Below are 12,389 nucleotides of genomic sequence, written 5' to 3' on the forward strand. Positions count from 1 at the left end.
TGGTGGCACAATTTTTAACATCGCTTATTGCCTTTCTTTCACTCATACCCAAATAGAGCCTCGGGGACAGACCCAGGCCGGCTTTCTTTTACTCGGGAATTGTTGATGTGGGGACAAACTATGTGTATATTGGAAGCGCCTTCTGGGCGAAAGGCGACACGGAGGGCGAGTCACGGTTCAGGGTTTGACGGGTATTGTAATCGATGTATCGTTCTGGTGCTTGCTTTGTTTGCGCACGAGCATGGAGGGATGTACAGATGTCGAGTTGTCTTAGGTATCGTGATGTTTCGGCGTTGTCCAGTTGGATGTACTCGCTCATTCGCAGTAAGCACCGGTTTACAGATGAATCGAATCCATTGTTCTCGAACTGATCAGTTCTCACTGAGCTCATCCGCGTATCCCTGGCCGAGCGCCAAAAAAAAAGATGCCAGGCACGCCAACTACACCGTCGTCGGTGTCTCGAAACCTTCTCGGTCGGGTCCCTCTTTTTCTACAATCCGGGGCCGCTGACGCCATGCATGGGGGAGGAGGGGCAGGGGCCGTTTGGGGGTACAACATCATGGTCTCGGGTCGGGCCAAGGTCATCCGCGCGCACCTCTCGTCTCATCACACTGGTGGCTAACACCGGCAATGGCCGGCTCCCCGGATAAGCGTAACCCTCCCCGCAGTATGAGGAGCTTGGGGTAGCTCGGTTGGAATGCGCCTCGTCTAGCCGCGCGAGCTCGATCGTCGAGGGGGGATTGGACTTTTTGTTTCTATGCACTGCCGTTTTCAAGTCTCTCGGAATTACCACTCGACTCTGTTCAGCTCCATTTGACTTGACTAGTTTGCTATTTGAAAGATGCGTTCGAGCTCGCTGCGGACTCTCCGAGTTGCCCAACGGCGTGGGTTTGCGACCACGCCGCGTCGCTTGGATCGTTATGGCTTCATCGGCTTGGGGCAGATGGTGAGATTCCCGACGGGCTTCCGCGTTATGGCATCTTGACGGAACTCAGCAATTGACTGAACTACCTAGGGTTACCAAATGGCCAAGAACCTCCAGTCAAAGTTGAGCCCCAGAGATGAGATCCGCATCTTCGATATCGACAAGGACGCTGTCTCGAACCTGGCTAAGGAGATGGGACAGTCGCAGACCGGCGGCGCCAAGGTCGCCATTGTGGACAGCGCGAGGGATGCCTCGACAGAAGCAGTATGTTGGCTCTTCCACGTGGATCTCGTTTTTCGGCGTTTCAAATATGTCACTGGCAATGCTTATTCTCCCGTCTTGGCCGGATGGTGTGTTTTTCTTTGGTCTTCTTTTCAAACGTCTTGAAGCGAGGCAAAACTAACAATCCCAGGACACCGTTATAACAGTTCTACCAGAACCATCCCACGTAAAATCAGTTTACAAGTCTATTCTCACAGACCTCCCCTCCCGTCCACGCATCTTCATAGACTGCTCCACAATCGACCCCTCGTCCTCCCGCGAAGTCGCCGCCTCCGTCGCAGCAGCACAGCCGTCGGGCATCTTCGTCGACGCCCCAATGTCGGGCGGCGTCGTCGGCGCCACGGCCGGCACCCTGACGTTCATGCTCGGCTGCGAAGAATCCCACCTCGCGCGCATAGAGCCCGTCCTTCTCCGCATGGGCCGGCGCGTGCTGCACTGTGGACCGCAGGGAACCGGTCTCTCCGCGAAGCTGGCGAACAATTACCTGCTGGCGATCAACAACATCGCCACTGCCGAAGCGATGAATCTCGGCATCAAGTGGGGACTGGATCCGAAAGTGCTTGCGGGCGTGATCAACGTCAGCACGGGCAAGTGTTGGCCCAGCGAGGTGAACAACCCTGTCAAGGGCGTCGTCGAGGGAAGCCCGGCGGGGAGAGATTACAAGGGCGGTTTCGGGATCGGACTGATGAAGAAGGACCTAGGGCTTGCTGTTGTCGCTGCCAAGGAGGCCGGGGCGAAGCTGGAGCTCGCTGACCGCGCGACAGAGGTGTACGCTTCTGCCGAGGCGGAAGAGAGGTGTAAGGGACGAGATTTCTCGGTTGTGTATCGATACCTTGGAGGTGAAAAGTCATGATTGGCCAGTTTCGCTGTTAGCAAAATTGAAGAATAGAGAGACGGGATGTTACTTGCGAAGAACGTCGGCCCAGCCAGCTGTCGAGGGACCAGGAGTGACTCTTTTCCCCCCCTTCAAAACAGATCTCTGCTCCTTGCGCCACCACTGCGCCCTCGCTTTCGCCTCCTCGGGGCCGAGATGATCGAGACACAACTCGCAAGTGTAAAGCTTCGGCTTGGGGCGTCTATGGCTTGCATCGATGAGAGTATACCCGGGTGCGACCTTCAACGCTTCGAATTCCAGACCGGAGGGGTTGAGCGCCGGATCGGCGGGGTCCGGATCAGGGGTCGGGTCACGGAGGACACCGCAGTGGGGTCCAGAAGCCGGAGCTGCGGGGCATTTTTCAAGTTTGCCAGAGGGCTTGGCGGCCCGAGTATTGCAGATGCTGCAAATATGGAGAATTACGTTTGCGTAGCACATGGTGGTGTTGTGCGATGTGGTGGGTGATTGTCCATGGACCGGAGTGTTGGATTTTCCTATGATTAAACGACATGAGAAGAGAAGTATATGGACCTAGTTGAACAGCGCAGAGACTTGTGGTAAATTCTAGTCTTGAACAGTTTGTTGATTCGAGATCATTGAGATGTACAAACAGATGTTGTCTCGAGTGCTCAATCAAAGGAGCAAAAGCCCGGCAGAAAGTCCATAGTATGAAAGACGACGGGAGGCAACCCCGAGGCACAGGCATCAAACCATCAAAGAATCGGATAGCATAGGCTGGAATGAACAATACCACTGAAATTCAGTCAGTGCTGGTAAACGCACTTCTAACGATTCTGATCGAGTCTAATGTATCATCTCTATTTGGACGTTGCCATTTGAGATGGGACTTCATCCTTATTCAAATCAACATGCTCTCTCGACGCTCCAAACCGACCTGACATTCTTATGCCGAATCTGGTCCGGATTCAACCTTTGTGCCTTCCGGCGTCGTTGTGGTAGTCTGGCTCTTCTCGCTCACCTCAACCTTGCGCGCGTTGACCATCGCCGGGAAGAAGACACCAGGGTGGAAGATCGTCAACAGGGACACGCAAATGAGGACGAGTCCGCCGTCGAGGATCATGAACGATATCTCGTCTTGCATGATGTGGTTGCCCCATCCGCCTGCCATCTCAGCGATACTGTCTCGCCGTCAGTATCCATATCCCTTCATGTCAACGTTGTAAACTCACCGGTAGATGCAACGAATCATGACGCAGGCGTATGCCCCGATGATGCTGAAGATGAACATCCTGAACTTCTTCTGGTTCCAGAGCGTGAGCTCCGAGGGATCCGTGTCAGGGTCCCGCGCCCATCTCCTCACGCGAATGAAGTAGTCTGCGCCGGCAGCACCAAAAGCCATCAACACCACAACCTGCAGAACGATGCCCGCGATGATGGCGCGGTTGCCACCGTCCAGCAGAGACTTATTCGTCTGCCCTGCGGCGGCGGCCAGCCCTCCTCCAATCGCCTGGATCACGAGGCAAGTCAGATCGGCCGGGAGGAAGATGAGCGGATAGAGGCGGGGCCGGATTCGTGAGAGGGCTGGATTGAGGTTTGCGGAGACGTGTTTGAGGATGAGATAGATTCCTGCGCAGATGAAGGTCGGGCCGAGGATGATGGTGCAGATTTGCATCTGGAAGGCGTCCTTGTTCCAGGGGTTCTCGTGGAGGAGCACACGGCCGACGTAGCCTGGGGCCTCCTTGTTAGTCTCGCGATGGCAGAAGCTTGGGGCAGGTGTTCTTGTTCGCTGAACGACACATGGGATGATTGAGGCTCGTACCGACTGTTTCCAGGACACAACCGCCCGTGACGAGGGCCATGAAAGACCATGTTCGCTTCCGTACGCCGAGGTAGGCCGATGTCAATACGACGAGTCCAAAAGCCACCGCGAAAAAGATGTTGGCGCCGAGATTGGGATAGTAGGATAGAACCGTCATGTCAACGGGACAGAGGTCCGAGACTTCGGTGCACTCCTTGAAGCGGCGACCTGCCCCTGTGCTGTTTGTCGACATGTTGGCGGCGTTTACTTCTAATCGAGAATCCCTATCGTGTTCTGCTTTCGGTGACCAAAAATCGCCCCAAAACGTATACGGCGCAGAGCGAGCCGCTCACAAGCAGCCTGTCGATTCTATTACTCGTCTTCGGAATGCTGCAAATGGCCTTGTCTGTAGTCTTACGCGGAGCAGGGACCGAGTCAAATAATGTATGTATGAAATCGACAATGAAAAGAACGGAGATCAAGGGTCCAAACGAAACCAGATGCAGATGCAGAGATGAAACGAACGAGACGCAGCAGTGTAAGCAACCATGGGCGCACAGGATCTACATATATGTATGCCCGGAATCATCACTGCGCACCCTCTCTTCCTCCGTTGACCGGGGCAGTGAGGTGGATCTGGACAAACCGACCCTTCAAACGGCCGCCGCCCGAGTGCTGACGGGCCTGCGTGCCTGCCTGGGCTTCGATGACGGGAACGAGAAAACCGAGCCACGCGAGTATTTGCGGTCCGCTAGACAGACGAATCATTGAAATCAAGGTGCGGCGAACGGGAGGCGCTAAGCCTAGAGCCAAGATGTCAGTCTGCTTCCCGAGGACCCGCTGGCCTTCTCGAATGGGAAAGCAATGCGCCCGTAGACGGGACTTGATTGCCCATTGGATAGGTATGTCCAATGGCCTTTGGACGTGCGCTTATCGAGTGAGAAAGATGGCTTGGGAATGTCATGTCGCATGTGGCATATAAGTCGTGGCAGACACGCCAGAGGGTGATGAGCATACTGAGACATCTCTTCTTCTCTCTTCGATTCGTTTTCTCCGCAAGCCAAACCCCCAGCTCTTCCAAAAGATATCCCCGTTTGCGGCTCATCTTCACCCGTCAAGAGGCAACATGGAAAGACAGCAAGTCGGGTCAAGTTCAAGACACCGGCACGGGGTCCCAGTGGAGATTTGCAAGACCAACACCCCGTGTCTTAGCCCACTCTAGCGCCTTGGCCGAGCCCGCGTTGTGTCCACTCGTCCGCGTCTTTCGATCGCTAACCGAACTACACGAGTTAAGCGATGTCTTTTGGGGGCGCCTCCCGAGTCCCTAACCGAGAAATCTCGGTTGTCCATGCGAGTCGTTGAAAATGCCTGTCGCCCGCGTGGCTAGACTAATTGCCCCCAGAGCAAACCCCGTAGCGCTGTAACACAGCATCTAGATTATCGGCCTAATCAATCCCGCCGAATTTCAAAGAAGGCACGCGGAGTTTACTGCACCCGGCTTATGTGAGATCTGCTGTTGCTGGGGCAGACATACACAGCGTGTTCCTAGCTGATCATTGGCGGTCACCGTTGAAACCCGAAGAAAAAGGCATACTCTTGGAGAATAATGCTTTGCATATTTTGTATGCTCACCTAGTGTGAGGCGAGGTCTCTAGGGATGAATGTATGTTTGGTGTTGAATGCTGTCATGATTTGACAAGCTTGTCCCCTTCGCCGTCGTCACTATCGCTCTCCTCCTCATCGTCTTCGTCTTCATCTTCGTCGTCGTCGTCTTCCTCCTCATCTTCCTCGTCACCATCTTCTTCGCTCTCAGACTCTTCTTCCTCTTCATCATCGTCGTCTCCCTCCGCGAGCCAATCGTCCAAGCTCTTCCCCCCAACGCCCTCTCCGAGACCGTTTGTTTTTGTCGGTGCCGCCTTGACAGCGCTATCGAGCATTTGACTCGCTGGCACACTCTTCTCTTCGCCGTAAGCTGATGGCGGCGCCTCCGTGTCGCGCAACCGTCTGTCTGGCTCCGAGCCTTCCGCCACCCACTCGGGTAGTGCATCATAACCGCGCAAACCATGGATTCCACCCCCACCTGCCAGCACAAGCGTCGATGACCCAAGCATGAACCCCTTGCGCGTTTCCGACGGGCTGGGGGCCTGAGGGGCTGGCTTCGGAGCCAGTAGCATCAATGTGGCAAGCTGCGGTACAGACAGAAGGGCTCGATACATGCGAGCGCGATCGCGAAGGTCGTAAGAAGTATCGTATCGCACCAGCAGCAGTACATAGTCCCACAGCTTGGCGACCGGGTGGTCGTCTTGACTCGGGACAGCCGCTTCGTCTTCGCTCTTGTTCTCGTTCAGTCGATTAAGGTGGTGCAGGTAGACCTTCGCCGCCAGAAGCAAGATCTGTCCTTTTGCTGCCTCCGATTCACTGGCGAAATCCTTGACGAGAATTCTCAGCACATCGGCAGCAATATTATCCTCGCCCTTGAGACCCGAAAACTCGCCCACCAGCCAGATGATTGTTGCGCGGGCCTGAGGGTCTGTTGCCGAGTCCAGATTCTTTGCCAACCGCACGACAGTGCCAACGTGCCCCTGAGGGTCTTGCTGGATCAAGTGTCGAATCACGGTCAAAGACTCTGCCGCCAAGGTGCCGTCCAAGCTTGTGATCTGGCCCAGTAGTAACCGTAGGCAACGAGGCGCCGTAGATGAGTCGGTTTGGGCGCATCGTCCGATGGCACGCACTGCCTCTCGCACCAATGCCTTGTTCGTGGACCCTGAGAAGTGCTCGAGCTCGTTCAAGATTAAGCTCTTGATGTGGGGTGGTGCGTGCGGGAAGATGAGCGTGAGGATTTCCAACTTGAGCTCCCACACCTGCGCTGGGTCCGTAGCCCTGACGAGAAAGTGGCTGGCGTACTTGACGAAATCAGTCGGCCTTGTCAAGCAGACTGAGACGATGTTGTAAAGTGCGACCTGCTGGATATCCTGCGCACCCCTCAGGAGTGCCACCAATGGACCAATGGAGATTTTGACATAATCTGGCGTCCCGATGTCGACATAACATCTTGTTACAGCTATGACGACTGCCGAGTTTCTGCTTTGAAGCAGAGGCTTGATTCCATTGAGGAGCATGGCGAGATCTGGGTCCAGCACCACAACTTGCTGTTCCTCTCCTGAATCTTCTGTAGTCTCGCCGTAGAAGTCGCCCAGGTCCGCCGTCTTCTCCTGGCTCTTTACACTGCGCGTCCGCCTCGGGAAACATTTTCTGGCATAGTAGGTCATCATCCGCAACGTTGCCAGCTGGCTCCATTCGTCCATATCCACAATCTTCTTGACCAAGGCGCGGTAATGTTGGTGGATGAGATCGATCCGTTCGGGGCAAACCTCGAGGAAAGCCGATACCGCTGCACCTGCGACGAAGTACTGCTTGTCGCCAAGTAGGGTGGTCAAATAGTCGAGGAGTTGGGGTAACTGGGTTGGGTCGAGACGGTAGCACTTGGGGATGGAGAGAGCAGCGGCTCGGCGCACGAAGGGGCTCATGTCTGCGACGCCTTTCTTGATCGCAAGAGACACGATTTGACTGATGACGGGAACTCGGATGCCAGACATGGTCTTGAGAGCGAGAGCGCGAACCTGGGGGTTCGTGTCGGAGAGGGATTTCTGTATGGTGTTGATGGAGAGGAGGGCGAGGTCGGGCTCTTGCTCGGCATGGTGGATGAGGTATATGTAGACCAGCTTCTTGATCTCGATGTTCGGCGAAGCAACATTCTTGACGACGGAGGAGAAGAAGGGTAAGGTCTTCTGGCCACGATACATCATCTGATGGTGGGCGAAGTTAGTCTTGGCCTGGACTGCAGCCGGCGGGGAGGTTTCGTACGGAGAGGACGCGGCGGAGGCCGTCGAGAACCTCGCGCTCATTTCGACTGTCCAGCAGCTTCTTGATCTGTGTACGGTCGAGAGGGCGACCGGTGCTGCGGGCGCTGCGCGTCGCCGAGGCGGCATCGAGGGTGAGCTCTCGAGCTGTACCAAGAGGTCGTTAGCATACTGAGGACAGAGGCAGAGGACACGGAAACACTGCGCTAGCGACGACGACGATGACGATGGCGAAGGTACGCACCGCTCTCGAGGAGGCTGGATATCCTCGCTATGGACTCCATGCCGGGCCGACGGTGGACAGGTCGGAGCTCGGGGGTCAAGCTTCGAAGGCGACGTTGGATTTGGAGATGGAAGCTGGCGAAGTGGCAGGGAGGGAAATGACGTTGGTGCTTGGAAAGCTGAGCGGACGACCACGGTGCACCGCGGCGAGGGGCAGTGGAGAGGCTGCCCGTCTCTCCGGGCGTGGCTGCCCTGGCTGACGTGCTAAGGTGCCCGATCCAGCGAGAAGCTTGCCGCAGCTGCAGCGGGATGGTTCGGGCGCACCCACTGAAGATGCCCTGCTCCACCACAAGCATACAGCCCAGCACAGGTGCGCCGATTCAACAGCTTCTCGAGGTGCATGTTCAAGAATGTCACTCACTACATAAGCAGAAACATCATCATCATCATAAAACAATTATCCTCTTCCTCTACCTAATGCACCAGAGGATGGTTTCGCCCAAGGTCCTGTCGCCAGCCTCACCTTCCGAGCTGCTTCACTACATCAGGACCTATCAAATCTATCCGACAACGCTCGTCATCTGTTACTCCCAAGAGGAATTCATGCTGTCCCTCGTGGCAGACATCAAGAGCCAATTCACCCAAGAACAACTCGAGAACGCCGACGAAGACCCTCCTCATCCTCTCTTCGCCAAACCAATCTTCCAGCAAGTCATCGCACGCCACATTCGTGTTATATTCGTTCCGACAGTCACCCACCTCCGCGCCAACCTCTCCGTCTTCTCTCCTGCAGATTCATCAACGCCAGCTCCCCCAAATCTGCCCCCGCCGTCGGCCAAAGACAAACCGCCGTTGCTTCTCGTCTACGGCTTCATGGACCTTCACAGGGACAGCAGTGAGTGGAGTGCCCAGGGTATCAGTAATTCGGCTGCCATCTTGGTGGAGGCAGCTCAACGCGCTGGTTTCAAACCAATCATCGTTGAACCCAAAGGCGCTGGTCGACACCAAGATTTTGATTCTCTCTTGAGAGAGCCTGCGCCAATACTGAGCGGAAGCTCAAAAAGGGACGAGGGCGGCTGGACCGGCAGGACAGTCGAGGTTAGACGCGTGCTTGGCAGATGGTTTCGCTTTCAAGAGGGACAGTGGGATGTTGAGTGGCCAGGAAACAAGGATTCTTCATAGCAGACGGTGTGCATGTGGTCTGCATGCTTCACGTAAATATGTACAAAGAGTACTGGATCCGTGGTCCTCCTTCGCACGTACGTAAATCGACGGCCCCCAACCCCAAACGCCGAGCCCGTGGTATCTCTAAATCATGTCTTCGTTGCAAAATTGATCATGGATAAAAAGAGACCCTCACTTCAAATCGCCTGCTCCATCTCGGTGATGTACAGTTTGATGTGGGAGTCCATCTTGAGGAACTCGTCGTAGGCGCTGTGGATCTCATTCTCGATGTTCTCCTTGAGATCGAGCATCTGCCACAGGGTCAGTAGACTGTTCCATAGTGTCGTTGAACAAAAAGAGTGACATATAACGTACCTTCTTCTCCGTCTGTTCAATACGAACTCTCCGTCTCTCCATATCCTTGCCCTTCTCCGTTCGCTCCTCGGTAAGCTTCCGGTGAACTGCGCGCAACTCCTCCATCTTCTCCTTGGCCTCATGAGCCTTGGCAGAGCTCTGTTCACGGAGCTTCTCAGTCCGCTCGTTCCACTTGACCAGCTGCCTCGATAGCAGAGACTCGGTCCGCTCAACCTCGCGTACGTTGTTACCACGCTCGGAAAGAGCATCTCGCTGCTTGGCGTTCTTGAGGTTCTCCTCCTCCTCTTTGGCCAGTTCGACGCCGATTTCGTCGAGGATCTTGATGCAGGACGCCACATCGGTTGAGACCACAGCAAAGGAGTCGGCCGAGGTCTGCAGGGCACGCGAGCGACGGTCCAGTGAGTCAATGTGTGACTTTTCGCTGTTGAGAGTGTTGCTCAGCTCGGTCAAGCTGGACTGCAGCGCAGAAGGGCTCTGCATGACATATGGCCTCAGCTTCTGGCTCTCCTGCTTCAATGCCAGCTTCTGCGCCGTCTTGTCCTCCAGAGTGGCCGTGAGCTCCGCCTTCTTGACCTTGGCGTCCTCAAGACGGGCAGCCACACGCTCCTGGTTGCGACGGAGGTCCAATAGCCTCTGCTTCAACTCCTCATTGCGCGTCGTCTTCTCGCGCACCTGGGCCTCCATTGCCTTGCGGTTGCGCTTCATGTCGGCAATGCGCACCTCCATCTCTTGGTTTTCCGAGTACAAGCTCTCGATACGCGCCTTGGTGGTCTCGGCCTTGTTGAAGTGATCGTCGATGACACTCGTTTGCGACTCGCGGAAGCGCACGAAGTTGATGAGGTAGCTGAAGATCTTGACGAGGCGATCGTGCGACGGCTTGTACAAGTCGTTGAAGCTGAAATCATTAATTCCGCATTCGGCGAGCAGACGACGCAGGGAGACGTAGAAGCCCATCAGGTTGCGAGTGTCGGGAGGGACGACGTCGGAGTATTCGCCGCAAATGTCCTCGGTGGCAGCGCGCATGGCAGGCTCGACGGTCTCGCGAGTGGCATTGAGCAGCAGCTCGGCGAACCACTCGAAGATCATCTGGACCTGGAGAGGGTTGGGTTTCTGGAGGTCGGCGACAGTAAAGGGGATTCCGATGTCCGTTATGCAGCCGACAATCTCCTTGTCGGGGAGGCGCATAAACGCGTCGGCCTCATCTTCCTTCTTGCGGGTGTTTCGCGACTGGGTCTGGTTGGTGGGAATGATGCTCATTCGAGGATTGTACGACATCTTGGGCGATAAAGAGCCCCGCGTAGAGGCAGTAATGCGATACGATGTTGTGAAGAAGAAATAGGTCAATCGCTGCTTGAGTAAAGTAGTTTGATGTTGATCGGGCTGTCGCGACTGGCTCTTGGGCTGAGTGAGGTACCAAAAGATTCTAGATTGGCAACCGTAAACAGAAACGGTCCTTTGGGCGACGTGTTGCTCCGCCAACCTCCCCACAACTTATCGATAGACGGCGGGGTCATGTGATGCCTTACATAATACAGCGTCAGTGAGAAGTCACAACCGACTTATTCCCGGTGCTCCGTGCACGTTTTCCGCCCGGCGCCAACTGGTGGAAAAGTCCAGTGCTCCGTGAGAATGGAAAGAGTGACATTCCAATTGGGCAAGCATCCAGAAGCCCAGCGCAACGTTCGAATTGACAACGCCGCATTGCCGATTCGCCCATTCCAGCACAGACAGTCTCAAGTTGAGATGCTGCTCGGAACACCAGGAAACCTTGTTGCAAAGCATAACATGCATGATTCTCCAGCAATGACTCGAGACTACCACCCTCAGCTGCGCCTGTGAAGCTTTCCATCAACTCGGAACGTGGGATAGCAACAGAGAGACAACCGCATGCCAGATTACGGATACCCAGAGGCGGATTTCCTCCCATTCAGGCATGATAACGCCGAACCGCAGTCTGCTGCTGGAGCACTGCTCAAGGTTCGGTCAAATATTGCATGTCACTTCCCGCACAAGCAAATACCGGCGTCGCCAGGATATCGAAGAGCTGCTGCTGCACAGGAACGAGGAGAGGACTATTACAAAGAAGCGGACCATATGGTCCAGTCCAGAACACCCTCTAGCAATATACACCCTTGCTCACGACGGCAGATGACCTTGTCCCATCGCCACAGCTTCAACTTCGCTTCCCTCAAGACCAATTGAACGCCAGCAACCTCCTCACGTCGAGCCGAACGGGACAGAGATGAGCAGATGAACACACCCTCACGCCAGCTGCGATCTGCACTGAACCCCAGCCCGTTCCCGCACTCTGCCCACATGGCTCCCAGGCATTTCCGACTGCCCTGTCCTGCGTGCCTGCCATGTCTGGACTGATTGCAGTCTTTGACTTTGATCTCCCGCCCTCGTCGAACCCGCCTCTCTGGACCTAGACACGCCAGAGTCATCTCATATCGTCGACACCCTGCTACTGGCTGCCCTTTTACGGCTTCGTCTCTGAAACATCCGACATTGTGCGAATTCATTGGTCAAAAAGAAACAGACTCCTTGTGACAGAAGCTCCGAGCGTGTAACACTGGAATTGCTTTTCACCATGTCCCGGTCTAGCGTCGCCGCCAGGGAGCTTTTCCATCAGATGAAAGGGGCCTTGCACAACCGCTATTGGCTATGGATTCAAATCCGCAAATCTGCTCTGACCTCGACGCATGATGGTCTAGGCCGTAGCCACAGAACAGACCTGCCAGAATCGATCATCGCTTCCTTCGCTTGTTCACTATCGGCCCCTCGCGAAGGACCCCTAATCCGATTCAACAGACCAAGAAGAGCAAGTCGTCCGATGGGCCTCCACGGGTGACGTGCAGACCTCGCGCCTGAACCGTGGTTCTTCTTGACGGGGCACGGGAGGCATGAACGGCATCGCCGCTCACTTGC

At 55.4% G+C, this 12,389-nt stretch overlaps 6 protein-coding genes across 6 annotated transcripts; 2 read left to right on the forward strand and 4 right to left on the reverse strand.

Moving 5' to 3' along the window:
• Positions 1-1,024: 1,024 nt before the first annotated feature.
• On the forward strand, positions 1,025-2,060 carry CGCA056_v007680 (putative 3-hydroxyisobutyrate dehydrogenase; the record flags this gene model as incomplete). The annotated part of the gene is made up of 2 exons (XM_037322928.1): positions 1,025-1,189; positions 1,338-2,060. The coding sequence occupies 2 exons, from the start codon at positions 1,025-1,027 to the stop codon at positions 2,058-2,060; spliced, it is 888 nt and encodes a 295-aa protein (XP_037178542.1).
• Positions 2,061-2,108: 48 nt separating this feature from the next.
• On the reverse strand, positions 2,109-2,519 carry CGCA056_v007681 (uncharacterized protein; the record flags this gene model as incomplete). Its single annotated transcript, XM_037322929.1, has 1 exon — positions 2,109-2,519. The coding sequence occupies one exon, from the start codon at positions 2,517-2,519 to the stop codon at positions 2,109-2,111; it is 411 nt and encodes a 136-aa protein (XP_037178543.1).
• A 466-nt stretch (positions 2,520-2,985) lies between these two features.
• On the reverse strand, positions 2,986-4,093 carry RSB1-9 (Sphingoid long-chain base transporter RSB1; the record flags this gene model as incomplete). The annotated part of the gene is made up of 3 exons (XM_037322930.1): positions 2,986-3,220; positions 3,272-3,770; positions 3,862-4,093. The coding sequence occupies 3 exons, from the start codon at positions 4,091-4,093 to the stop codon at positions 2,986-2,988; spliced, it is 966 nt and encodes a 321-aa protein (XP_037178544.1).
• A 1,432-nt stretch (positions 4,094-5,525) lies between these two features.
• On the reverse strand, positions 5,526-7,984 carry AP3B2 (AP-3 complex subunit beta-2; the record flags this gene model as incomplete). Its single annotated transcript, XM_037322931.1, has 3 exons — positions 5,526-7,646; positions 7,705-7,847; positions 7,945-7,984. The coding sequence occupies 3 exons, from the start codon at positions 7,982-7,984 to the stop codon at positions 5,526-5,528; spliced, it is 2,304 nt and encodes a 767-aa protein (XP_037178545.1).
• A 427-nt stretch (positions 7,985-8,411) lies between these two features.
• On the forward strand, positions 8,412-9,104 carry CGCA056_v007684 (uncharacterized protein; the record flags this gene model as incomplete). The annotated part of the gene is made up of 1 exon (XM_037322932.1): positions 8,412-9,104. The coding sequence occupies one exon, from the start codon at positions 8,412-8,414 to the stop codon at positions 9,102-9,104; it is 693 nt and encodes a 230-aa protein (XP_037178546.1).
• Positions 9,105-9,283: 179 nt separating this feature from the next.
• NUF2 (putative kinetochore protein NUF2) lies at positions 9,284-10,736 on the reverse strand (the record flags this gene model as incomplete). The annotated part of the gene is made up of 2 exons (XM_037322933.1): positions 9,284-9,397; positions 9,462-10,736. 2 exons carry the CDS (start codon positions 10,734-10,736, stop codon positions 9,284-9,286), a joined length of 1,389 nt encoding a protein of 462 aa, XP_037178547.1.
• Positions 10,737-12,389: the final 1,653 nt, after the last annotated feature.

Source organism: Colletotrichum aenigma, assembly GCF_013390185.1.
Source record: "Colletotrichum aenigma strain Cg56 chromosome Unknown KSG_Cg56_contig05, whole genome shotgun sequence".
Lineage (NCBI taxonomy): Eukaryota > Fungi > Ascomycota > Sordariomycetes > Glomerellales > Glomerellaceae > Colletotrichum > Colletotrichum aenigma.